Raw genomic sequence first — 27,242 nt, 5'->3', positions numbered from 1 at the left:
AATCGACATAATGTTATTATTGGTTCTATTAACGATTAGCATTAACACGTATTGTATTACATGGACAATAAGAATACCCCCCAAAAGCTGTGAGATTACCCAAAGATTTTGAACACTTCCTAATCTAATAGTCATCAGAAAGAACTGGATCATTCAAAAGGATAAAACAGAGAAACTTTGTTGTAATACCATTAGTTTCCTGTTATCTCTTGATATCTTAGTCTGAGTGAAATTACAGATCCAGATCCATCAAGCACCTTCTCGTTTCCTCTGATTTTGTTTCAAAACACCTCACCAGCTGTGTTTCCATTATAAATATACACAAACCTTTGTCAATATTCTGCTAATGTCGAAAAGACTTGATTTTGCAATTGCTATCTTCTACACCAAAGAGTGTTGTAGTCAGTGTGGTCTTGTTCTGGCAGAGACATTTACTGTGTTCACTAGTTGGAAAAGTATCTAACTTTTAGTTTCCAACAGTACTGACCACCAATCAATGATTAGGACAAATCAAGTGTGGTGTCGTCAGATTCCGGTTATGCTAGTCATTTCGGTCACTCCAGTGTATTTCTCAGTACATCAATCGATTTTTTTTTGGCAATATTTAAGTGTTGTGTGATGAGTCAATAATGAAAATATGATCTTGTTAGCGTAGTTCTGTTCCTGTATTCCATCAGTAGTAGTTGTGAAATGCAGTAAACAAAGGTTTGAACACAAACAGATATAGACAGCCTCTATCTCGTACAATATACAACAAGCGATGGCCGTGACAGCCAACTGACATATATCAGCTTTTTTCACATGGGCTTTATAGACAGATCTCATTGTCCACATCGGACAATGAGTAGAAACAATAAGATATAAATAAAACATTCATATAAAAATAGTCCTTTACAAATATATACTCTATAACTATCATTTACCAAACGTGGAAAATGTGCCCTTGTTTTTGATCAGCAAATAAGTCCAGTAGAACCAGGTCAAAGTCAAGACAATAAGTACAGTATATAGACTTTTACCTCAACAAGTGGAATTTTCTAGACTAGCAGCAACAGAAGGAAAAACTCACAAAAGGTACATAGGTCAATGTGAGCAGCCTACAGTCATCCCAGAAGGAACAACACTATGCTACAAGATGACTCAAATCCAGTGTGTTAACTGTAGACATGTTTGATTGCTTCAACAAACTAAAAAACTGTTGATATTTAGTTATTTTTTTATCCATACAGGACAAGATCAGTAGTTTTTTTTTATAGAATAAATTAATATTAATAAGTCTCATTCTCTAAATACAGCATGTTAAATATTTCAAATGGCTATCTCTCTAATTTTGTCTGTGCACAGGGGGGTACGAACTACAGCAGTGTGTCCTGCTCAGCACCATATCCACCTCAATTCGTCTGCATCTTGTAGAGTCCAAACGGAGAAAATGTCAGTACAAGTCCATTCAGCTTAAAGTCTCAGATGTTTTGCTCCATTGACTGAAACTGTGATCCATTTTCAGGTTACAGTTGGTCCATTTCCAGTGTTTTATCAGATAGTTGTGCTGTGTCCCAACAAAGAGTCCAAGAAGAAGGGTGAAGAACTTCTTGTGCAAAACAACCTTGGTACCTCATCTTCAGCTGGCTGCATATGCAGCACAGCAGTGCTGTAGTAGTTGTTGCTAAAAAGAAAAGACTGCAAACGCAGACTTTAAACAGAAAGTAGACTGTGAAAACTTACAGAAACACACTCACATCTCCACGCACACAGACACACACCCTCCAATAAATATTCTCATTTGCATGTGTACACCTCTGTCCTTTCGCTGCAGGTGTTGCATTTAACATAGCAGCACCACAGGAACTTGCAGTTGCACTGCCAGACCCGGGAGTACTGGTGTGTATTGTATCCCCTTCCGCAGCACATCAGGTCACAGCCACTGATGTGCTGCATCATTGTCTTGTTGCACACCCTGCCCTGTGTCCCCAGGCTTCCCGTCACCGGGTCCGCCTCGCAGTAATTCGGCGACTTGTCTATGTACACCAGGTCCGTGTCCAGTGGCTTCCGGTAGGAATAAGGCTTCTTGATTTTCAGGAATTTTGGCCTCTTGTTGCGGCTTGCTTTGACTGGTTCCACGTGCACAGCATGGGCATATTTCTCTTTGAGAATGTAGCCAAGCTCGCGGAACTTGGGAAGTGTAGTCCAGCAGGTTTTGGTTGTGCAGGAGCCTGAGACACCGTGGCACTTACATTCCAGCTGCATATTCTTCTCCAGAATCTAGATGCAGAAAGAAAACGAGGTGAAACACTGAGAACTGGTGAGAGCATGGATTTTAACAAGTTCTGGTGTATTCCAATGCAACGCACAAGGCTTAAAGTCAAACTTAATGTCCTAAAGACAAGACTGCAACTACTGAAACTGACTCAATGTGACTTAAAAATGTACAATGGCAGATTAACTTCAGCCCCACCACAATGGAGCATGATACCAAATACACAGAAGCCAAAATAATGTATCAGATTTCATACCCTGTGTATGTAGTTACCACACACAACCCACAAAAGTCAAGAGTGACTGTACAAGGCGCCGAGTGACTAGGATTACTGCTAAATCCTGAGCTGATGACAATGAGAAGTGCCACTGCAGGTTTTTCTAAAGCAGCAAGGTCAATCACAACTTACTTTTTTTTCTTAAAATGCTGCATATGTAGTACATAATACTATTTCCCAAAGACCTGTGCAGGAAACTTATGACTTTATATTCTTGGCAAACAAAGCTGCATTAGTAACTGCTAAACCCAAAAGTGTTAAGAACTTTTTTCTCGGTGAATCCCTTCATGAAAACCTTGGCTGCAACTCCTTTAACCATCACTTGTCCTGAAGCTAACACTTGTGACAGCTATTGTCTACTCATCTTCCAGTCAGGAGCTGAGAACGCTGCTCCTGCTTGGTGTCACCGCTTTTGATTAGCATAAATAAAGGAGTTGGTGGGTGGGTAGGGCGTCAAAACAGAGGGTCTTTTTACCAGCAGAACGGAAAGAGAAAAAGAAAAGCAGTTCGAGGACTGAATCCACAAGCACAGTCTTTTCCTTGGGAGGCAATTTAGCTTTCCAGATAAGCTAATTTGAATTCAAGGTGCAAAAACATGCATGATCTACTTTATACAAGCAGGCGTGAGGAGACTTTTCAGCCACTGCTTTGGACGTGTTGGTTGTGTGAAGTAGGTCTTTTTGGCAGAGGCGGCAAGAGAAAGAATATCTGTTAACTTTGGTCAATGCTGCCTCTAACCCTGACTTTGGCACATTATTCCACTCAGTGTCTAGCTTTCAGACCCACTGGAGTCTCTTTGTCACTCTGCAGTGTTCTGCAACCATGCATGCAAGAAAAACACAATCAGGCGAGCTTCTCTCCTTGGTATTTTATCGTATTAGTCTTTTTCCTAGTTAAGTTTTTATGGCGTAATCTCCAGCGTTTTGTTGCTTTTGATGTTTTCCGCTGTGAATAACGGTTGATTGGATCTCTTTTGGAGCTAAACGTGACTGGTTTACAGTACATAATAAAATTTTTGTTTAAAGTCACACTCTAGATCTGGATACAGAAATCTTGTAAACTGACTTGTTATAAACTAATAACAGACCCATAATCAATGACAATCCAGACAAAAAGTAAACACCCCCAGGGTGCATGTGGAGACACATTTTACCTGATGTGGGTTTGTGAGATTAGCAAAACTGTTGGTTGCAGATTGTCATAACTGTAACTGAAGACTGTCTTAGTGGTGTACAACATGGGGGGAGAGACAGAGTTAATGCCTTTTCGTACAGTGTCAGTCTGTTTTCAGTGCATGGATCTTGGCTGTAATCAAACCCTGCCACTTAGACAGTTCTTCCTCTAAAAGCAGCTCTTTATTCCACTTCTTGTTTAAGCTCAGTCCCCTCTGCATAGGTCTTTGACAAGCCAAGTAATGGCAGAGACAGTTAGCACTTCTTGAGATCGGTCTCAAACTACTTATCAATGGTTTTAGCACCACGACTTCAAATCCATATTTTCTAAACGTATGTTTCCTCTGTCCATTTTGACAGTGAAATGTCTATCAAAAATGCCATAATACTTACATTGCATTGGCAGGTTATGATAAAGACCTCTATATCAAATATTAATTCAATAGAAGATCATGACCGCGGCTCAAGAGGTGTTCCACTAAAAACGTCCTATTGTAAAACACTGTTCACCATTTTCTTTTAATATTTAACTTTTTGTCCTTACATTTGAGGTTTAAGGAAAACAGAGTTGTGTCATTCATTCTAAAAGTCACTGGATATCTCTTTCACGCATGTCAGCCACATATAAAGTTTTAAAACATCAAAAGAAAAACAAAATAATTTTAGCTTATTTTTAACTTTGCCTTTCTTTAAAAAAAATAAAAATCTTAAGTTTCCATATAATGTTTATTGGGACCAAATCCAGAATAAACATGGTCAAATGTTCAATATTGCCCATATAAAAGTGGTTCTAACCTTGCCGTGCCTTTTAACATGAAAAGCATCAGAAAGTCCTGTTTTAAAGCTCTATTTTATCTCCTGACATCTGGACACTACTTTATAAAAATCGATTTTGTTCTCCTTCCAAAAACTCAGGAACCAACTCCATTACTTCCTTTTTTAAATTGATATTTTTATCCATTCTTAAAAGAAATATATGCTTTAGTAAAAAATGCTGTAGTAAATACCAAGCCAGTAGGTGGCAATATCATTGACACTATATAAAAATTTCCAATAATATTCTGAGCATGGCTAAAGAAGTGTTGGGATATAGATTCCCTGAAACTGGTGTAGCAAATTTTTATTAGCCCGCATTCCCATTGCTCCTGGTCATTAGGTTCTTCAGCTAACATTTGCTGTTTGACGTAAACAGAATGAGGACATTGTTGTGGGAGTTTCTCACATAAAAGGCAACAGTGAACATGTAGAAATTAAGCTTCTAAGTCATTGTTTTGAAATCCACTCTGGATACCTCAACAATTTTTTAAAAACCTCAACTTTTAGAAAGTATTCTGAAATTATTTTTTCCCACAAATAGTGGTGCAAATGGAGAGGAAAATCTTCTTTCCAAAATATTCACGTTAGCCTGGAAAGGTCTTAGGCATATTTTCTCTTTGAACTCGGATAGAGTACATCTTCTAGTCCCTTACCTTGCGTCCCACCTCATTATTGTGGAGGTTCATTAGCGTTCTTGCATTCTGCTTGACTTCCCTTGAATCTATGAAAACTTTGGAGAAGCCTAATCCGTAGCGGATGTCTGCCGAGCAGCCTCCCCACTTCCATCCTTGGTCTTTGCTGTAGAAACCCTGCTTTTCCTTGTCACAGCTGCAGTCACTCAGGTTGCCCTGCGTACAGGCCGCTGTGATGGCATGGGCCACCCCGGCAGCAATGATCGCGTAGGTGAATGCCGCTTCTTTGCTGCCTAGGGGAGCAGGAAAGAAGGTGATCAATAACACTGTCTGTGAAATATTGAAGTGATTGGCGTATCTCCTTCAGCTAAAGTGAATACAATAAATAGGTAAAGAGGGAGGTCAATTATTAACTAACCAGTTGTATGCTTACATCACAGCCTTGCTGACATATCACTCAAGAGCTGCAGTGTTTTGAAACCTAACCTGGAAACTGTCCTGCCCATGAACCAAAATGTCTGCTAGCAGTATAGTCAACAAAGCCGCATGAATAAGAGGGTTGTAGACAAGGAAGGGCTATTGATCCTCTTAGAAGCTGTTACATTGTGTGTACACTCCCAAGATAGGGATGTCAGAATCTTCACCCTGCTGTTATCTGTCCCCAATTCCAGCTAACAAATCATTTACACATACGGAAATATTGGGAAAATAAGTAAAGGTTTGACAGAAAGTCTGGTAGAAGTATAGACCGGGTTGGCAGAAAGGTTTTCAATATCTCAGTAATAAGCCAAGAGAAAAGTAATTATGGTCTCAAAGAATCCTAAAATCCCTTCTCATAATCAAAGCCGTCTTAAAACACCCTGTGATGGAATAAAAGTGTTTATTGTTAAACACAATAAGCAAGAAGAGTGTTTTACTTTTAAATTTCCAATCCGCGATTTATCAAAATGCAAACAGGAAACTGCTGATTACGACATCCATCATATCTACATGTAAATAAACTCCTCTTGTCACTGTTTGCTCTAAACAAACATCATACTTTCTTTGTGCTTCCTCCTGCCACACCATTCACTATGTAAAGCTGCCATGTTTTTGATAAACATCTTGGATGTGTGCCCTTGCCATTGAAAGAAAGGAGAAAAAACTAATATTGAGGCATTAATTATGTGGACGTTTTTATAGACTCGATTGGCGAGGAGCCAAAAAAGAAGGTGTGTCAGAGCAGACTGCACCGTTGTTAAGTCTTTCCCCTTCAGTCGTGAGTGCACGGGTTCACCGCAAAAGATGGAATAAAGGAGAGACGGAAGATCTAAGATCCAAGGCCTGGACAGGTTTGAGGAGGACGCACTTTACCATGTCTGTGATGAACTTCTGACCTAAGACAGCTTAGTGGAGGCCCAATTAACCCCTTCACTAGTTCCTCTCCCCATTTTGTCTCTTCCCACATCCATTTTGTAACTGTATGCAAACCAATGGTATTTTTGGTTACCACTGTAATTAGTCATTTTCATCAAAAAGCTCAAAAGTCAAGTATAATTTCATCCATCAATTTTCCGTTCCTGCATATCTGTGCAGAAGCCTCTTGCTGGTAGCTATGATGTGTGAAGTCAAATAACTGCATTTTGTTGACAGTGGACAATGATTACAATGTACAAAATTGTCTGAAATCATTGATTTAAGGTAGGTACAGCCTCTGTACTAAAGATCCAACAAAAGATGCCACTATTTAAAAAATCTAAGCACAAAAGGAACAATAGCTATTTTTAGTACAACTAAAAGGTTGTACTAACACTTGTTTTTGGCCTCAACTAAAAGATTGAGGCCAAAATATAAGTCAAATGTAAGGTTTTACACCATTATGCCACTTTGCTGATCTCTCATTTTGCTTCAGGAGCAACTGCAAACACCTCAGCTCCCCTTAGTCTGGGCATCAACAATACCATCTATTTAAAACCATTCACTATCTATGCTAATCTGACCAGTGAAACCAATCTATTTGGTATGGCTGTCCATACCATGGACTATAAGGAAAATAAAAAACTCCAGATTGGCTAAACCCCCCTTCCCCTCCATTCATAAAGCAGATTGTCAAACAGCACTGTTTCATTTCAAAAGAATACAGAGATAATCTTCTTTTTGCAACAGCAGAAGGCAGCAATGCCTCAAACAGCTGGTCCAAGCTGCCAGCCATTGTATTTAGGATATTTTTATTTAAATATATTTGTCTAGAGAAGGAGGTAGAAGGTCGAAGGAGGAACATTCCTAAAATATATTTCAGTACTTTCTAAAACAGTTAACTAAACTGATTCCTCTTCCTGGCATTATTTCAATTGCAATTTCCCTGAAAAGTTTTCCTTAAAGTGACAAAACTCCAGCTGTAATTTCCTCATCCCCTTTTGAGTTCGCCCATCTCAGCAGCAGGAATACTGACTTGAAATCATTTCTATCTCTTATTTAGCACTTGCTTTGCTCTGAGTTGTTATTCGGTGTAATTTATACCCGTGGTAAGCTCTACATCCTTACTGTGAGAGCCACAGCACCAATCACCAGACAGGATAAAGACCAGGGAAAATGTGTCTCTAGAGACTTTGACTGAATGAAAAGAAAGGTTGCCAACATTCAGAAGCGCTTTGTTCCAACACTGGCTTCAAAATACCTTTTATACACGTTCAGAAAGTCCCTCCTCGGAGAAAAATAAAGGGCAAATAGGCCTGGTGTAAACAACACTGACTCCTAAGGGATGCTTACAGGTGCAATAGCTATTTGTGTTATTCATAAGCAGAAAAGCTTGAAGAGCAAATGATCAACTGGAGAAACACCACCGAAGGTCTATGAAAAGTGATGTCTATCAAACTCGACCAGTTTCTGTTTTATCAAGAGAAAAACATCAATCATTTTATGTGTCCAACTTTTAAAGTTCACTTCTGTCTTTTTTGTTTTTTTCCAAATATTGGCTCACTTTTATAACAAAACAACAGAGCAAAAGATTAAGAATGGCACTAATCAATAAATTACCCCTAAAGCGAGCACACAGTCATCAAGTGTATACATTCTTAATATTTAATAACAAACGTCAACAGACAGCAACATACCCACTTTCAACTCTTTTCCGAAGACAGTCCTCTCTCCAAGAGCAGAGCAGTTCCAGCGCCCGTTTTTGAACTGAAATTGACACTCGTTGATGCCCATTTGTGCTCCCTCTCCGATGACGATAATGGCATCGGGGCGACTCTGGCAGATAATCCGTTGTCTGGGAGCCAAACCGGGGATCTTGTTACAGATTATACTCGCACCAAGGGCCACCACCGACGAGAATCCACTGCGAATAATAATAATAATAATAATAATAAAAACGGATTGAACTGAGAGCCTGCTCGAGTCATGTATTAGGCCTATTATAAAATTTATGACTATGCCGAAAACATTAAACAGGTAAATTATATTAAAAGTTACTGTTCAGACATTTTAGTTATATTATATAGCCTAGTTCCAGGAGTTTTTTTTTTTATTTTGTTTATTTTTTGCATAATTTACAGATAGACTTTTGTAAAGTAAAAGTGCCCGCTGCTATAATAATGTGTTCATTAAGTCAGCTACCTGTTTTGGAGAAAATAAAGACCTGTGTGTTTTGGAGAAATTAACCCCTTGAGAGCTGCTATTACTTCTGTTAAAGTCTTATCTTTCTGGGACATCGCTCTTCATTTGCTGATCAGAAATTGAATAAACGCTCCTTACCCAATTTTGAGGTAAACAATCCCTAAACAAAGCAGAACTCTTAAAATCCAGCGTCGTGTTCTCCGGCTCATTGCGGCCCAGCTTTCAGTTTCATGCACGGATCTGCAGAGCTGATTTTAATAACGCGCCTCGCTCCTGTTCTCCGCTCGACCGCAGCTCAGGTAACTCCAGGGGGAAGTCCAAAACCACGAAAAGCATCAAAAGCAGAAGAAGCCCGAAGGACTTTTTACAAACCAAGCGGGACAGCATCCAAACTCCCCTGGCGAGGCCCCCTCTGGATTGGCCCTCTTGTCATTGCGAGGGTGTCACAGGTAACCCTTGGGGGTGAGCAAGTGCGATTATCTCTTTCTCACAGTTCCTCTGCTACCCGCAGGTCTTGGTTATATATCTGCCTCATCTATCTGGGGCGTGTTCACAGGAGACAAGGGGCCCTTGCTGAAGAATCCCGCCAGGGGTGACTCTCAACACACACACACACACACACACACACACACACACACACACACACACACACACGCCGTCTCTCCTGCTCTCCTTACTTTCGCACACTCCTCTACTGAGAAATCACCTTGACTGATTGGAACTGCAATTAATTTGGCTTATTGTGAGTCAGCGTGTCATGCGCATGGGTTTGTTTCACCGCAGCTCACAAAATGTTTCCACACCTGCCAGGAAACACAAAGCAAAAGCCAAGAATAATCACGGCTTTAATTACTGTCTTATGATCTTCGAGCACCAACTCAGATAGAATCATAACCTTCTCTGTTTACTCTTCTGGCAACCGGATACGTTTGAATCAGCATTTGTGCAATTAATAATTTGATCACGAATGGATTTGACGTTTATTCTATTCGTGTTTATAAATGAAAAGGCCACTATTTTTTCCCCACTTTTATGCATCTGGTAGGGGCTTCTGCATGCGCGCGTCCCTTCTTGGCGCCAACATTTTACAATGGTGACATCCCGTGGCGAAATAAAAGCACTGCAAAAAAAAAAAAAAAAAAAAAAAAAACTGCGAAGTTCCTTTGCGCTTTCCGTAGTTTGTTGTTTTACGTACGGACTCCTGATCTCTCTGAAATCTCTCCAGGTTGAGAAAACTGACGTTGGAATGGATTTCCATCATCCACAGCTTATCGGTGACTGTCTCATTCACATTTTCACGTTTCTGAGTGGGGATGATTTAATCAGCGTTTCTACAGTGTGCAAGGTGAGACTTCTCGCTTGCGGAAGTGGCAGAAAACAATCACATCGCTTCAACAGCTTAAGTTTAGTTTGGTTTGTCACTGTATTTGTCAGGATTGGCATGAAGTTGCAGAGACTCCTTGGTTATGGAGGTGAGTTATTATTTGTCATATTTTTATTGTATTTGGTTGTATTTGGTTTTTCATGAAAAAAAAAATCTATCATCTGTTTCTTTTGTTTTGAAGTAATATTAATACTTGCCCAGGACAAATTGTGATTTGACTCCGATATCTGATTCAATCTGAAGGTAAAAAGTTGGGGGAAACCTTCAAAGCTAAAAGACTTGGAGCTAGTTGCCATAGAGAAAATGTCCAAATATCAGTCGAAAAATGCAAGATCCCGATGATTAAATATAAGAAGGGTTGATTGCTGTAATGGCAAATATTTTCTCCCTGTGTCAAGTTGTGGAACGTCACTCACTAAGAAAACAGCAATAGATTGCCCACATTTAATCTCTATTCACATTTGGTCTAAAGGTTTACAAATCCAGAACGGTATTATTGTCGTTTTGATTCGATACCATGCTGATGTCTGGTGATCTGATTCATATTTTCATCTACATACTGTAAACGTCACAGTGCTACTTCCCTTTTAATCCACAATTTGCAGGAAGTTGTTGAAAGTTGTTGAAAAATAATAAACGTATCCAAACATCAATGTTCGCCTCAGGAGGATGTGCCTGCAGCGCTGGAGTTTCTGTAACCTTGCCGCCTTGGGTGGTGACCAGGTCACTCTTTCATGGAAAAAATACTTCCAGCAGCGTTCCCACCTGGAGAAGAACATGACAGAAGGTCGGTCAGGAAATTACACATGCAAAAGCTTGAGAGGCCATACAGGTATGCATTATTTTATTCATTAGAAATATTCTTAGCATGACTTCACTATGCCGCTTGTCTAACCTGTGTGTCAAACATCTTGTTCTTCAGGCAGGGTGGTCGGCCTGTTGTACCTGCAGGGCAATTCACACCTGCTGCCAGACCTGTCCAAGACCAGTGCCATTGTTTGCAGTGCGTCCACTGATGGGACAGTTCGAGCATGGGACATCCAAAATGTCAGTGCTTCTCCTTCAGTAACATCACTCACACATAGTAGACATACACCAGTCTGACATAGCATTATGACTGTCCTGAAGTATCCTGCCCTACACACTGTAAACTGCTTTACATTGTTTGAGCCAGAATTAATGTCTTGCGCAGTTTTAGCTACAGTAGCTTATCTGATTGATCGGAATATGTGGAACAAATGCTCCCAAGGCAGTTTTGTAGATGCTCTCAGGCAGTTGTCGGGCCATCACAATTTTGTTCAAATTTTCACTCTTCCCAGTTGTTCCTGCTTCCAGGACAAGTTTTAGCCAGAAAATGCCCTGACTGTATTAGATACATAAAAAAATAATAACATAAAATCCCTTCTATAGCTTCAGCAATAGGGGAGATCCTGTTAATGCTCACTTTTAAATTACAGTGTTTGATTTTCCTTCTGCAATCATACTTTGAATTAGCCATTGTAAATCCGCTAAATTTTGTCCACTTATTTCTTGCAGCATATTTTAAACAGTGACCTTTGTTGGGCTTTTTGAGCCATGATTTTAATGCTTGTTTTGTTTCTCAGGGTGAGAGCCTGTGGTGTAGTCCTGTGCAGAGTCCTTTGACAGGGATTGTAGCAGACGAGAAGGAGGAAGTTATTATCACATCAGACTCTACAGGCCTCATTAAGACCTGGCAGGGTCAGACTGGTCAGGAGCTGGCCTCTTTTTCTACTGCGTCTTCACACTGTACACTACTGCAGTACAACATCCACAATAATTGGTTCCTGACTGTAAGTACCCCCACAATCTCCTTGATGATCATGTAGTTTTTTTTTTTTTTTTTTCCTTACATTATCTTCTCTTCCAGGTTGGAACTGGCCAGGGATCAATTTGCACTCTGGCTGATTTGACTTTGACGAAAAAGTCAAGTCTAATGGTGTGTGACTCTTTCAAAGTTAACATACTCCTTGTTTCACCTGACAAGAAGTGGATTGTAGCTGGAACCAAGGAAAATGATGATTTAAGTCTAAAGGTATTTGAGGTTGTCTTTGACTACATAATTGTCTGTGCTGCCTGCTCCAGATTGTTTCTGCATTACCTCTGTGCAAATACCACCAAAAGGAAAATTGATAAGAATGTAAAGTATAGACATATTCCTTGTACACCTGTGTTGCTTTGCTTATTTTTTGCCAGGTGATTAACGGTGAGAGTCTGACCTCACCGTCTGAAGATGAAGATTTTCTGTGCCAGACTGTGCCAGTCCCCGGGTGCCAAGCTGCTGTCTTCATACCCACCCAGCCTGCCAGACTGGCCATCATCCACCGCACTGAGCTCAGAGGCAACAAAGCCCTCACTGTCTTCGATGTCAGCATTAAAAAGATGAAGTACAAGACGGAGATCCAGGGTGAGCCCTGATGTTTAGTACAATGACTTGGAAAATGCTTTAGTTCTGAACTCAGATCATTGGGAAACAAAAAGTCTGTTAGTGAGTCATCCAGGAAAAATTTCTGCATCACCGCAGGAACAGTTTGGAAATCTTCCTGGCACCAGTATTTTATTTAGCTTATTCTCATGGCATGCAGAACATTTTTATTACTGGTTCATTGGATTTAATAACAACAATTTCCAGTGCTAGTGATGAGTTTACTTAATGCTCATCATTGGCTTGAAATTTCTTTTTTTTTTCAGGGTGAAATGACTGAACAGCGAACAGTTAACAATAATTTCTAAAAACAAATTTGAGTTGTTTCCTCTAATCCACACAGTATGATAATTATACATACAGGTACATACACACAAATCCCAAGTAATAGTTGAAAGAATCTCACTTAGCAGCTTACACCTCAACCACATGGTTTTTGTATTTGCATTATTAGCATTATTATGCCTTGTTGTTTTGTACAACAACAAGGCATAATAATGGCTAAAATGACAGCACACTAGTGCAAAAAGTAGTTTCCATAGATGAGTGAGTTTGGAATGGACGAACTTGACTGACCTACACAAAGTCCTTATCTCAACCGAAAAGAACACTGTAATGAATTAGAATGGAAACAACAAGCCAGATCTTCTCCTCCAACAATGTCTGACCTCATAAGTGCTTTCAAGGATAAATGGTGAAAATTCCTACATGCTCACCACCATAGCTTGTGGCAAGCTTTTCCGAAACACGTTCCAGTTGCCAGGGGTGGGTAGACATCATATTAAACCCTTAAATTACTGTAATAAATTCTAATCTCTTTCCAACTTCAGTCCAGCAGATGGAGTCCTTCCCCTTGATGTTGAACCACTACTCATCACAAATCCTTCTGGAGGCCAAGAACAGCAACTGCATAGTCCTGGCAGCCGGGGACCAGCTGTGGGTGTACTCGCTGAAAGGAGTCGTGCTTGCTAATTTTAAAGATCACATCATGCCCATCACCTCAATATGTGTGGTAGGCTGTTTTTATTTGAAGTTCAGTAGACCAGTTCCAGAATTGGTTGGAAGCTTAGCATTGAGTTTTGAATTTTGTTTTGTAGGACAGTTTTCGTGTCGTCACGGCGTCTCAAGATCTCTCCTTACGAGTGTTGACGTGGAAGAACGGCAAAGATGGTGGGCTCACTCTGGAGAGTCAGTACCAGTTACTGGGAGGCTCTCACACAATGTCCAGGTTAGTGTCTCAGACCTAACATACCGCCTTCATCTACCGAGAAGTCATTACCAAGGATGTCCCAGCCAGACCTGATCATGCTAAATTTTACACCATTAATGATAAACACAATTAGCGCCATGTGCCTTGAAAACTCACTAAAAGTGATGATACCAGTATTACATGGTTTAAATTGGTATTTAGACATTGTTTTCCCAAGTTTTTTTTTTTTTTTTTAGTAATGTGTATCACATATTAAAACATTTTTTGAGCTTTACAAATTAAAATCAGGCTAGTTAGAATATGTACCTATTTGTGCGTAGTGTTTATACATCGCTGTGAAAGAACTTTAGCTTTTAAAATATATTTCTTTGCATAATATTTTAAATTCAGTCATATTGAACAGCTTTTAAGGACCAACTGCATGTTTAAGCTCATGCCACATTATTTCAGTTGGATTACATCCCAACTTTAACTAGGCCATTCCCATTATTATAGGCCATTATTTTATTTTATTTATTTATTTTGCACCATTCTTGCAATAATAAATCAATGAGAATCTATATCATGATAGACATGTGATCAGTGTCAGTAGGTAATACATCTGATAAAATATTCTGTATATGATTATTAGATTGGGACACGCTCCAGTAATTACTGTTGACCTCTGGAAGAGCACATTTATTCGGTATTATTGATTACTGCATATTTCTCTGTTGCAGAGGGTTCACTCACGTTGCTTGTGACTACGTCAGCATTGTGGCTTCAGTAGAAGGAAATAATGGGAAGGACGTTCTTAAAGCTTACTCTTTCACATCCTGAGCGTTGCGGCCCTGCACAAAGACCAACAATGCAGTTTGCAAAACCTTCTGACATTTGATTTTATTATGGACTCTTATGCTCTTAGGGGGGTGGGTGTTGACAATTAACAGGAATGTAGCAACCTGCAATTTGGTTAAGAAATAAGAAATGACTATAAAATAGTTAATTGAGTGTTCGTTGACTGTGGGGTAAAGTAAGGAGAGATGAGTGATCAAGCTTAAGGCAGAATGTTTTAAAACTATCTGATTTGTTCTTTGAAGTGTCACCTAAACTCTACTAAGGTAAAGTTTGTTTTGTTTTTTTACAATATGGCGTTTGACTTATAAAAACAAAAAAAATTGTCACAAGGCACATAAGTATGTATTTCATTTACAGTAAGACCATAAGCTGAGTCATGCTGGAGGGAGCGCAGGTTTGGCTCTTTCCTCCTCCTCCACAGCCGTAGATCTTAGATCCAGAAGAACACATCTCAGGACTGCCGCCATATTCTTGTACAGCTTGCCCTCTTCCGTTGAATTAATGTTGATCTGTTAAAATCAACATTCAACATGAAGATAAACAACACTTGGTGAAACAATACCCTTGTGGTCCCAGATTGTCAGGAGTCATGCTTTCTTACCCAGGTGAATGCCTTGATCGCTCTATTCAGAAAAGCTGTTTCAACCTCCTCTGATATAGTCATCATATGAGCCATGCAGTTCAGTATGCATGTAACTGTTTCCTTGGGCGCCTGACAAGAAATGGCACAAAGGTTTAACTTAAAATATTTTTTTTTTCCTGTTATGTCTGTAGGTCAGAAGTTCAGAATAGCCTCTTACCTGTTCCAGTTTGTTGAGGGCAGTTTTAGCATCTGTGTTGCGTGGAGTCAGGGCTTTGGCATCTTTGATAGAGATGATTGGCTCTTTAAGCTGCTCCAGCCACGACCACATTAATCCAGTCAGGATGAACGGATCCCGCTCCGTGCAAAGTCTCTCCCATGCGCTACCTTGATTCATGTCCTCCTGCACACATTTCAACACTAACATTAGCTCCTGCAACATTGCAGGTTTGAATGCATCTTTGGTGTAATGAATTTTACACCAAAGATGCCCGGGTTAGTGGGCATCTTTGTGGAGAATCATTCTAAGTTTCTCCACATTGTGTTAATTGTGAAGTGGAGGAAAAGAATGCATAATTTTCAAAAGAAAATGGTGATTGCATCAGGTACAGAGAAACTATGCAGAGCTGATGAAAGCTCTGCATAGTTCTCTGAGGACATGACAATCCTCAGAGAAAACCTGTAGAAGCTGTAAAACACTGGAGACTGCAGTAGCATTTTGTTAAATGCATACATTTAACAAAATGTAGAAAAGTCAAAGGAATAGGAATAGGTTTACAATTACAAATGTGTTTTCTGTTATAGTATTGTATATCTAACAAACTTCAGCATGGTAAGTCAGTTACCTGCCAGGCCAATACTTTAGACTTATGCTCCTCGTCTCCTTCAAGAAAAAGGTCCACTGCCAGTGCCTGGGCCACCAGCAGCCTCCTGGCCTCCAGAGACAGCTCAGACTGCAGTGTGATGAAGGGAAGTGCTGATTGCTCATCATTATCTTTAGACTTTACCCCATTCATTACTAGCTCCTCTCTCTGTTCTGCCTTCCACCTGGACAACATGCTGCCCTTTTTAGTTGGCTTCTCATTTCCCACCGATTCGCTACGATGCATAGTTTTCCTTGTCAGTTTCTTCACCACAATCGTTCCATCCTTCTGGCTTTCCTCATTCTTAATTTGCCAGAGTGATCCTGTCGAACTGTGGGAAACATCAGACGTGTTGATGTTCTGGCCTTGCTTGTGGCATGAGGGGAGAGTTGTCTCTGATTTGGACACAGAGGTCAGGGGTTGTGTGAGAAGGTTTAACTGTGAGCCCAATCGTCTCAAGTCAGACTCACTATAGCTCAGACTTTTGCGGTGGTAAAAGATGGGAGGCTCGTGGAAATGCCTGGGTAAGGTGGGTGAACCGGGCAAGCGGGGTTCCTTTGCAGATAATTCAGACCCCATCTTTTCAATGAGACTGAGAGTCATTTCAATTTCCTGAATATCAGGGGCTTCAAGAATGTCTTCCTCAATCACCTGCCGGTTTTCTGCAATGTCCACCAAGAGCCCACACACTAGATGTATAATCTTGGGTAAGTGCTTCAGTTGCTTTCTCTCAATGCCATGCAGAATGCGTCTCTGACGGTTAAGGTACTGGGACAGGGTCACAGGTTGGGAGTGAGGCTTGGCATGGGAGAAAACAATTCTTAAAGGGGCAAGAAACTGGACAAACTCTCTGACGCATTGCAGCTGACTCCGGGTTTGGATGGAATTGGGCCGTTTGGCACGAACGTACAAAATAGCCTGGTTTGCAGTCATCCTGGTTGCGTAGGCCAAGAAACATGCCAAGAGAACCCCTGGAGTGAGATCAGGAAAACTTTAGCACACTGTACTAATCTGCATGTGAAAAATCACAATATGAAATAAATTCTGTTCAACAAACCTACCTGTTCTGCCAAGTCCAGCATGGCAGTGGACTGCTACCTTTCCTTCCTGCACTGCAAAGGCCATGACCTTGACCATGTCCAGAATGGCGGTAAGGTTGGTCACTCCATAATCTTGCCAGCCATAATTGTAGAAATAAACTGAAATGGCAACATGCATTGCATTCCTCATTTTAACATTATATATTCATGACTGAAAACATCTTAAAGAGAAAATATTCTGACTAACAAAGTCCCTCGTTTTGAGACTACATGTTTTGTAACCACAACTTAAATCTGGAAAACATTTTTCTATTTTGGTCTGAAGAGAGCATAGAATCCATTAATGATCTTCATAATAATTGAATCTTCATTGTTTTTGAGCCCACTGTAGGCAGACTTTCAACTTCCTGTTGCTATTTTTTGCATTAAACATTCTTCTCACAACTAGACTTAAAAGAGAAGGAATATTTCACAGACTAACACAATGCTATAGCAGTATTTCTCCTTAAAAACACAAAATTGTTATTTCTATATACACTCTCATATACCTATAAAAAAGTAAAATCTGAGAAACTGATCGTTTTAAGTGGTCTCTTAATTTTTTTCCAGAACTGTATATTTCAAAATTCCTGCAAAAGTACATACTGTTGTTTTCCATGAACACTTCAGGGCGGTATGAAAATCCACTTTCTGGTTCCAGAGGATTTCCACAGCTTGCATGTTCTCCAGGTAACTGCAGGTTGATCACTGTTTTGATTCCATTCCTTCAGCACAAGAACAAAAACAGACCACAGCCCAGGCCACTGTTCTCATTTCTTCCATGCTTCATTTAAAACATTCTTATATTCAAAGCCATAAATTAATGACGTGACTACCTTATGAACTGATCAATAATGTGATACTTCTTAATGATCTCTGTTGAAGGTCTAGACATAGCAAGAAGATGGTCGGTAACCCTGAAACAAGCAAAAGAACAAAACTGTCAGCAACTGTATGCACAGGTACCTATAAATTCAAACTTTTCTTCGTTCATCAAATATATTTTATTTAATCAACAAAAAAAAGTCATGGTGCTGACACAATGACATTTCAGATCACTAAACACAAAGATTACCATTCTGAAGTTTGATCAACTTCTTTCATTAAAGGGCTAAATCTATCCAAATCAACCAGGTCCCATGTAAAAGAGTAATGTTCATATAAAACTAATAAATGGTTTTGATGGTCAGCAACTGCAATCAAGTGCTTTGAATAAGACTTGCTTGTAATATTGCTGTAGTTGAGTGTTGGTTCACTCATCTTCATTTCTTAAATTCTACAAATAGGACGATGTGTGTCTACTTTTTTTTTCCCATTAGTAAATTACATCATCATCTGACAATGAAATGTTTAAAACATTCTTAAACTCGAAGCCATAAATCAATGGCTTTGATCATCTGTATTTACCCAGGTCATCTTTGTCTAACATTAAAATTAGTTTGATGATCTGAAACAGTGGAGCAACAAAGCAAAGACAAAAGATATCCATTAGGGAGCAAATACTTTCTACTGATACAGTAAGTCATAACATATACGTGTACCAGGATGAATAGAGGCCTCTTATTGCTTGTTTGTCCTCGCTCCAGTAGTTCGGGTTATCATACTTGCAGTCTTTCCCTCGACAGCCAATTGAACATTGCATATGTGGGGGAAAGACGCCTCGTATTGCTTCTCCTATGAATGTGTATTTTGCTTTGGGGGCTTTTACTGTCAGGGTGGAAGAAAAAGAGAGAAATCAGTTTAAACCAGATATGTTCAAATCAAGTTAGAAATGGTCAATGTCTATATATATATATATATATATATATATATATATATATATATATATATATATATATATATATATATATATATATATATATATATATATATATATATATATATATATATATATATATATATATATATGAATTCTCTGTTTTATTGATCTTGATCTTCTAAAAAACATCACACAAAACATACTGAAAAAGTCAAAGCTCTGTCAGTGTGCTTAGAAAAAAATATGTATTTATAGAGGTAATACTTGTCTTGAAAATAATTTTAGAACCACTTTGATAACAGTTGTGGTACTTAATAATTAAGGTCATCAGTGGTGAGGATTCTCTAATCCTTGCTCTGGCTGTGCAAGTTCGTCACCAGGGCATTACAGTAAAAATAGCAAGAGATGCACTAATCAAGCATTTAGTGACTGACACAGATTTCTGCTTTGGTTTGACGATTAAAGAGATGATTCTAATTTTGGCTGATCCCCATATGTCCCTTTTAACTGGTATAAACTCATTTATGTAAACTTTTTTTTTTCTTTAGCTAAAATTAATCCACATTGTCAGGTTCGATGATAGAGGAAGTAGTTTTCAATTGAACAGAAAACAAAGAGATTATAAGACAAAGTGGATCAAGGAACAAGATGACTGAAAAAAATACTCAGTTCAATCCAGTTTAGCTATGCAGAGCTAATTCACAGCAAATCTAATCTCTGCCACTTTAGGATGCAAAAATATGTCATTTCAGATGGATTTAAATTCAGCTACATAAAAGTGACCGTTTTTCAGTTTTTATGCATTTGATCTTTACATTTTTCCATGTTTGACATTTTCATCATTGTTTAGAGACAATCAAAAGTAAATTGGCCAACTGCCCAATACATTGGGTCAATACTAACCCAATGTATATCCAATGTACATAGCTGCTACTCTAGTATTTTCTATTTCATTTAATTGGAATATTTTGCTGTGATAAGAGCACAGATCTTTACCTGTGCTCTTATCACAGGAGTCATTGGCTGGTATGTTTTCAAGTTTTAATTATCCTTACTTACTGTATTCCATCAGAGATTCTCCTCCCAATCTTCCATAGAATGCCATGCGAACATTCACACAGACTGATTGTCATAGCAGAGCCTGGAAATCCAAATGAACTTTGTTATATTACTTAGCACACTTTCTGATTTACATACAACAAATGCTGTTAAAATTGCACTTGTGCAATACAAGAAGAGATCATTTTCACAGCATTCTCTGTGTATAAGTCAGAAAATGTGTAAAACAATAAAACTAATTGGCTGAACTCCAGTGTTAGGCTGCTAGCATTCTTTTATCAGTATCTAACTCTCAAGTATACTGGTGTTGCATTTTAAGCTAAAAGTGGCCATAATTCTCAAACCAATAGCTGGGAAAAATATTAAGTCTTAACACAACAAACAGAAAATCAGATCAAAATTTTAAAAAATACAAGAAAATATTTACCTTTAGAACTTGAGAGGAGCTGCCAGTGGCTCCAACATCAGAAGGAAAACTATCCAGTGCTCCAGTTGTCGCCATTTCTGACATAATTCCTCAGAGCTTTGACGTTGTCCTTCCCACGTTGCTCTCTAAGAAGTCAATCTTGTGGCCTCATTGCCTTCAGATTATCTCTATGTCGAGAGACGATGCAGCACAAGTGAAGCTATAGATTCGAACTCCTCTGTAAAAAGCCATGACAGATCAAGAGATCAAATCAACTGCAGAGTGTGGAGAGACTGCAGGCATTTTGTCAATTTTGCTTAGCACTATCCACAGGTTCTGTGTGTCTCTCTGATCCTATGAGGACATTCTGAACCTATTTTTGACTCCTCCCAGATTAGACCACTAATCTCATTAGATCAAGTTAAAGCAAAATGTTCCCACTCTTCAGGAAAAATGTCACATTTACATTTTTAATGGGCTTGCTTACATTTTGCATCCTCTTTTGTTACCAAGCTAAATGGTCGATACATTAGATTCTTAAATTATTTAATCAGATAAATGCATATTATTTAATGAACATAGCAATAATAATAGACATGATAGAAAGGTCTGAAAATTTCCCATATCAGCACACTAAAGCTGATCTGCCAATTGCAATGTACAAATCGTGTCATCCTAGTGATGTAGCACACAGATCAAATCTCATTAGCTTACCTTTCACCTTAATAAAGCAGGTTAGCTTCAGGTGATTGCAAAGAGATCAGTTTACTAAGTAAAGCATTTTGAGATCTCAAAGCCAATAATCCTCATCCAAGTTCAAAATTCTGCTGAACATTTTATAACAATGAGGGAAAAAATCAGACCTGTACACATTTGCATTTCGATATGAAACATGTTTCTTCTTAATGACAAAATAACAAGAATTTTAGTATGTTAAAACCTTAAGTCAGTTTGGAGATTTAAAGAATACCCTAGCACCTTTTTCCAGACATACTTACACAAAAAAATAATTTACATTTACCTTTTCAAGAGTATGTACCTTATCAAGACTTCTTCATATTACAACAAATGTTAATGGATCTTAGTATTAGTATCTGACTGACCAACACAAAGATGGGCAGAACTGTAAGGTGAAAGAAAAATTTTGCATCCTTTTAATTTTTTTTTCACAATACGTGGGGTGTATCTCTAACAGCTTTGGATATCCACAAAAAAAATATCTCTGCAGATTCTTTGCAAAATAGCTCAAACTCATAGAAAACAGTTTCCCTGGACAAAAGAATTCTCTCATAATGATTTTGTGATCATAGGGCTTAATACTTTTATGGTGATGTATAGCTTTTTCAATATAACAAGCTATACAAATATGTGAACCATGAAGTTTGATTTTGATCTCATTTGACGAGAGCATGTTCTTCCACAAGCTTTCTTATGACTTCCTTACAGTAGCGGATTTGTTTTTGCCTATCTTCCATACAGGTCAAGTTTATAGAGACGAATAGATTTTGTGTCAACAAATTTTATGTCTGGAGCTGCTCCAGGATAAGATTAGCATCTCAGATGTTTCTTTAATTAAGGCTCTCTTTTGCCTCGCCAACGAGATTAGGTCAATAGTAATGTTTTCTTAAGTCTGTTGTGGCAATTCATCCTTTTTTCAGAAGACTGATTCAGCAGCTCACCAGAGATGTTCAAAGTATTGAAATTGTTTTACAACCTAACCTTGCTTGAAATGTCACCATTACTTTCTTGATGAACTGTCTTAACCTTTGGTGAATGCATTTTGTTTTTTCAATTATTGAACTGTATCATTATTGGGCCTCCATAATTTCCCACTAGATTCATTTTGAAATAGAAAAGGACTCTCCAACAGATGGCGGCAGATATGCATCTGTCCACTTCTAAGGAGCCAATCTGCTCGTTCTATTTCTGCGACAGCAAGAGGATTTGTATGAAGATTTCCGCGCTCCACATAAGCAGGTCTCCAAGGCCTTGTGGGACATGAGTTCACGTTGCGTTGCAGTCATATTACTTCTATCACCGCAAGAACTACAATTCCCGAGACGCTCTGCTAGAAGGCAGGAGAAAGTCTTTCCCAGCTGATTGCGTCTGCGTCTGATTTCGGCAAACCGACAACAAGCTAGTTGAAGTACCAGAAAAGGAAAGATTTCGTTTTCAAAATAAAACACATAAGTTACGCTGTTTTTGCAAGATTATAAACTATAAAAACAGTATACATATATTTCATTAAGCTAGTGTTTTAATAGTGGTTTATTTAGACATGAATTTGTATTTATAGTTGAAGTCTTTCTTAAGTACTGTCTGATTGCCTACTTTAGCCGAGTGCGCTCTTATTCTGAAAGCAGGAAGCACGAGTTGCGTCCTCCCGCTCCTGCGTTGGCAGTTCGGTCCAGTGACTCCGGCTGAATCACTTCGACAAGCCGGTGGAGAGGTGAGGGGAAGCCTCAGCGCAACACGATGGAGCGTTTCTAAGAGATAACAGAAAAGCCGGCAGAAGAAAATACGGAGACAATTAAGCAACTACATGACCAAAGAAGCTGGACCAGCACCAAGAAACGCAGAGATATTAACCATGCAATTTAAATACAGGCGAATTTGAGCAGTCGCTGCTTCTTTCTTCAAGGTTACGCCGCCCCTACGTCTCCCCGTCGCACATCAGCTGGCGCACGTTGCAAGATAAGAGACCATGTCCTCGGAGGAGCGGGGATACGCTGAAGCTATGCTGCTGGAGGCCGGGCCGGTGTGGCTGCGGGCAGAAGTCGAGCGTCTTTCCCGGGAGCTGAGCGAGACGACCAGCGAGAAGATCCAGGCGGCGGAGTACGGGCTGGTGGTGCTGGAGGAGAAGCAACAACTCAAGCAGCAGTATGACGACCTGGAGGTCGAGTACGAGGCTGTCAGGCAGGAGCTGGACCAACTGAAAGAGGTAGAACATTAAAAAAAACAAATTCAAATCATCACATGACTCCGGGTTTATTAACCAGACATTCTAAAAGCATTTTAACCCAATTTTTGTTGTTGTTGTTGATTGTGGCAGTTTCATGTTATACACTTGTGCGCAAACAGAGATATCACATTGGAACATGCATCAGAATCATTCTGCACGGTCAAAACTGTAAAGGGAGGTAGGGATGCTTCTACTGGAGCCAGCCTTCCCCTTTCCACCTCCCCCCACAACTTCCCCTTCAAGCCCAGGGAGTCCCCACTGCACTGCAACCTTTATTTATTTATGGAGCTCCTTGTCTTCAGATCTTTCTCACAGATAAGGCGGTATGTTTCCACAACCTGCTTGCTCTTTAATTATCATTAGTGGATTTGCTAAGTGCACTGATGAGATCACTGTCAAATGCAGTGATCTGGGGAATGTGGCACAGTTACAGGTGAAAAGGTATACCAAGATTTGAAAAGTTGAACATGTTCAAAAATATTACTAACTAAGGGTATCGTACTAGCCCACGCTTAAGATTTTATTGCTTTGTGTTTTGTGGAGCGTTTAAGATACAAAACCAGAACTTCTTCGGTGTTAATGTTATTTTCCTGTATTTTTGGATGTCCTCATTTTGTATCCAACACATTTTAAGGTTCAGGATGTCGGTTTTAAAGCTCGTCAGGTTGTCTTCTGAGCTCACTCAGCCCGTGGAAACAAGAAATTCTGGCTGGGTTGAGAAGGGCGGGAGCAGGTTTGAATTTTGAACCTTCCCGCTCACATGTGAACAGCCTACAGCTGACGACAGAAGAGTTACAAGCCTTTGGGAATGGAAAGAATGCTGAGCGGCGTGGTTAAAAACGGCCCTGAGAGCCTGATAAAGGATGTGTCTGTTTCTTCCCGGACAATAGTTGAACTTATTCCCCCTCTATCGGATCATGCTGCTTGCAGTTTTCTTCTTGCAGCAGCAGTTAGTCACTGGGTTGCAATTGAGACAGGGAGAAGTGTGCTGCTCTCAAATGTGGATCTCGTGTCACAGTTTATGAGAATTTTGAATTTTGAATCACTGGCTTGCTCATGGTTGCTCATATCCTCCTCTGATTTACTCATTCTCCTGTGTCTTTTCAGTCAGAACAGCAACCAAAACTTACTTCATGGTGGGGTTTTTTTTGCCAGAAATTTGTTCCTTGTCTCTTTGAGTTTTTTTTTTTGAGGCTTAAAGGAATGTCTTACAGCCCCATATTCCTGCTGCTTTTCTCAGTCTTCCGGTGGCCATCTCTCTAGAGAGGTTTGTAAAAAAGAGAGGGGAGGTGGTGTTTGGGCTGCCTCAGCTGCTGCACAATTTTCCCATGATTCTTTTTTGTGAGAAGGTCTCACTACGTTGCAGAGGAACGGCAACAAAAATTTCTGGATAGAAGACGCCAGTGAGAAATTGTCTAAATGGTTATAACTGATGCTTGTATTTTTTTTTCTTTTATTTAGAAATACACTAAATGAATATTTATAAAACATCACAAAGTTTGTTTGGAAACGAATTGTAAAAAAAAAATATCGCTGTCCAGCTGTTCATTATTTTGTCTGTCCATCCAGTTATTCCATTTCATAGCTAACTTCTGCATCTGTAAATATTGATGTTTGTGCCAGAAGTTCAGTTTTTTCCTTCTCTTCTCTGTCATCATAATGTCTCATATGGGAGCTCAGCCTCCTGCATGTGGTTAATGAAATCAGTTGTTTGCTAAGTGACAGATTTTTTTTCTCTCTCTCTTTTGCTACTGGCTCCAGTTGCAATGGGTGGAGATATTTCCCTAGCTCTGCCCCTCAGTTCAGTTATGAAGGGCAGACATGATGCTATTGCAGGAGAACCACAAACATATTCTTCAAACACCCCCCAACACTTCCTCTGCACTGCTGAGCAAAGTATCAAGTTGTGAAAGATAAAAACACCATGGAAATGTTCAACATCATTGCTGGATTTCTGTCCAAAGCTTCAAATTGGAAATATTCCAGTTTCTTTATCTCCATGTTTTATGTGAAGGTGTTGCTGTCTGTAAGGTTGTCTTCAGCTGTACTATTTACACAGACAACAACAATGTCTGGAAGTGACTGCTCCTTTCTCTGGAAGACTTAATGAGTTGCTTAACACCCAATCCCATCAAGCGACTGTAAACCTTTTCCCTCGCTTGCTGGCATGCACAAAGTAAATCATTCAGGATTGTCAGAGTTGGTACTGCTTTACAAATGCCAACATGCCACTCTACTTCTTTGCAGATAAAACCACCAGAAATCACTAGGACAAGGGTAAAGTTCTGATGAATAGCCAGTTTTCAGCCTCCGGGCCACATTGCTCTTGTGCTCATGTACCACACCCGCCACCTCTTCATGCAACTCCTGTGGCAGGAAGATGGAGAAACGCTGTGCATTGCTGTTGCCTAGTAACACCCGTCCTAGTGGTTTAATTTGAGCTGCCATTCTGCTTCTTCAGCAGGTGCTGCAGTGTGAGAGTGTTTGTAGGTAAAGGCTGAAGGATTAAGCAAAGACTTAGGGGGAAATTGAATGCAAGTAACACAGATGAGGCAAACATGTTGCATCACATATTCAGTCAGGATGATCTCTGATGGTTTTATAGTTTTTTTTTTTTTTTTTTTTTTTTACTTAACATAGTCCATAACATTGGTGTTTTTGCTGACATTGGGAATATGCTGCTTACATACATCGATCCCACCACTTCTTTTCTTAATTTCTTGCTTCCTCTAAAGCTCTGCAGTTGCTTGGCTGCATGTGATGTCACCCCCTGTGGCTTTGTACTGCACACCCACTGCAGTACTCCAGTAAAGTGATCCCCCTCCTGTTTTATACTCATTACAAACCTTAATCCAGTGCTACTTATTGGACGCAGGAACAATGAAAAGCTTAGGTGTTGCTGTTCTTTCCAGAAATATAAGCACCCCTTGAATAATTTTAATTCTTATTTTAAATAGAAATCTGAAAAGTGTGGTGGGCCGATGTGTTCAGCACACTCTTTCCAATGATAACTCTAAATATAATCCACTGAAAGAAATCACAAAGACCCAGAAACACTTTAGAGGGTCGTGGATGAAGTTGTAGCATGCACCATTATGAAAAGGAAAAGAGCATGCCAGCATTGCAAATTTACAAATACATGGGTGTCTATCCAATTACAGGCTGGACAAGAAAAGTAATAATCAGAGGAAGCCACCAAGAGACCCATGCTAACTTGGGAGGAACTCCAGAAAGTCACATCTCTGATGGAAGAATCTGTTGATAAGAGAACCACTAGTCATCTTCTCCATAAATCTGGACTTTATGGAAAATAGGCATTAAGGATGAAATTGTTGAAAGAAGGGAAGATGAGAGATTTAAGTCAGATGAAAGCAAAATTCACCTTGGCCTACATGTAAAATAATATGTTGGGAAAACTGACAGAGCTTGATCTCTTTTTACATAGACAGAAGTGAAAGAAATCACTTTCCCTTTCTGTAGCTAAAGGTACTACTGTAGTACAAAATCAGTTAGACTGGATGCATGGGAACACAGCATTTTATTTTAAAAAACAATGTTTAAAGGATATGAATACATTGAATATCAATTTGAAGTACTTAAAATACCAAATTAAGATATTTTGGCAGCTGACTGAGATGTTGCTCAGTAGTGGAAACATTGTCTACTGAACCAAAGGTCTAAGAGCAGCATTCGGTGGTGGCCTCTCAGTTTTTAGTCATTTCACCTTATTTTTGCCTCCACACATGTCCAACCACATGTCTGTGCTCTAATGCAGTTCAGAAGGACATACATGCAGCTGTGACTTAGGGGGATTTTTTTGTTAACTGTGAATCTCATGAGATGAACACTGTGACCACGAAGACGTCATCTTCTCCCCGAAGACAGAACGGCTATTATGTGTGCCACAGTTTT

General features: G+C 39.4%; 4 protein-coding genes across 8 annotated transcripts in view; 2 read left to right on the top strand and 2 right to left on the bottom strand.

Moving 5' to 3' along the window:
* Positions 1-643: 643 nt before the first annotated feature.
* Positions 644-9,362, bottom strand: LOC129370446 (protein Wnt-7a). The gene is made up of 4 exons (XM_055046456.1): positions 8,887-9,362; positions 8,244-8,470; positions 5,173-5,444; positions 644-2,259 (listed from the first exon to the last, which is right to left on the bottom strand). The coding sequence occupies exons 1-4, from the start codon at positions 8,955-8,957 to the stop codon at positions 1,777-1,779; spliced, it is 1,053 nt and encodes a 350-aa protein (XP_054902431.1). The 5' UTR covers positions 8,958-9,362; the 3' UTR covers positions 644-1,776.
* Positions 9,363-9,931: 569 nt separating this feature from the next.
* Positions 9,932-14,652, top strand: fbxw12 (F-box and WD repeat domain containing 12). The gene is made up of 10 exons (XM_055046455.1): positions 9,932-10,093; positions 10,183-10,220; positions 10,798-10,964; positions 11,055-11,179; positions 11,737-11,943; positions 12,021-12,185; positions 12,347-12,557; positions 13,406-13,587; positions 13,673-13,803; positions 14,505-14,652. The coding sequence occupies exons 1-10, from the start codon at positions 9,995-9,997 to the stop codon at positions 14,602-14,604; spliced, it is 1,425 nt and encodes a 474-aa protein (XP_054902430.1). The 5' UTR covers positions 9,932-9,994; the 3' UTR covers positions 14,605-14,652.
* A 290-nt stretch (positions 14,653-14,942) lies between these two features.
* ptpdc1b (protein tyrosine phosphatase domain containing 1b) lies at positions 14,943-22,803 on the bottom strand. The gene is made up of 11 exons (XM_055046454.1): positions 22,700-22,803; positions 20,390-20,606; positions 19,963-20,044; positions 18,686-18,851; positions 17,981-18,061; positions 17,751-17,869; positions 17,127-17,264; positions 16,048-17,036; positions 15,423-15,605; positions 15,224-15,334; positions 14,943-15,131 (listed from the first exon to the last, which is right to left on the bottom strand). The coding sequence occupies exons 3-11, from the start codon at positions 20,006-20,008 to the stop codon at positions 14,997-14,999; spliced, it is 1,968 nt and encodes a 655-aa protein (XP_054902429.1). The 5' UTR covers positions 20,009-20,044; positions 20,390-20,606; positions 22,700-22,803; the 3' UTR covers positions 14,943-14,996.
* Positions 22,804-23,072: 269 nt separating this feature from the next.
* Positions 23,073-27,242, top strand: part of LOC129370442 (protein bicaudal D homolog 2-like) — a 41,512-nt gene continuing 37,342 nt past the window's right edge. For all 5 annotated transcript variants that reach the window (XM_055046453.1, XM_055046451.1, XM_055046450.1 and 2 more), the window contains exon 1: positions 23,073-23,309. In XM_055046453.1, coding sequence (XP_054902428.1) covers positions 23,073-23,309 — 237 coding nt within the window. The remainder of the gene's footprint in view (positions 23,310-27,242) is intronic.

The sequence above is a fragment of the Poeciliopsis prolifica genome, unplaced genomic scaffold, assembly GCF_027474105.1.
Source record: "Poeciliopsis prolifica strain line A6 unplaced genomic scaffold, Auburn_PproV2 SCAFFOLD023, whole genome shotgun sequence".
Classification (NCBI taxonomy): domain Eukaryota; kingdom Metazoa; phylum Chordata; class Actinopteri; order Cyprinodontiformes; family Poeciliidae; genus Poeciliopsis; species Poeciliopsis prolifica.
Note: the sequence above shows the minus strand (reverse complement) of the source record. Positions and strands in the feature narration are given on the sequence as shown.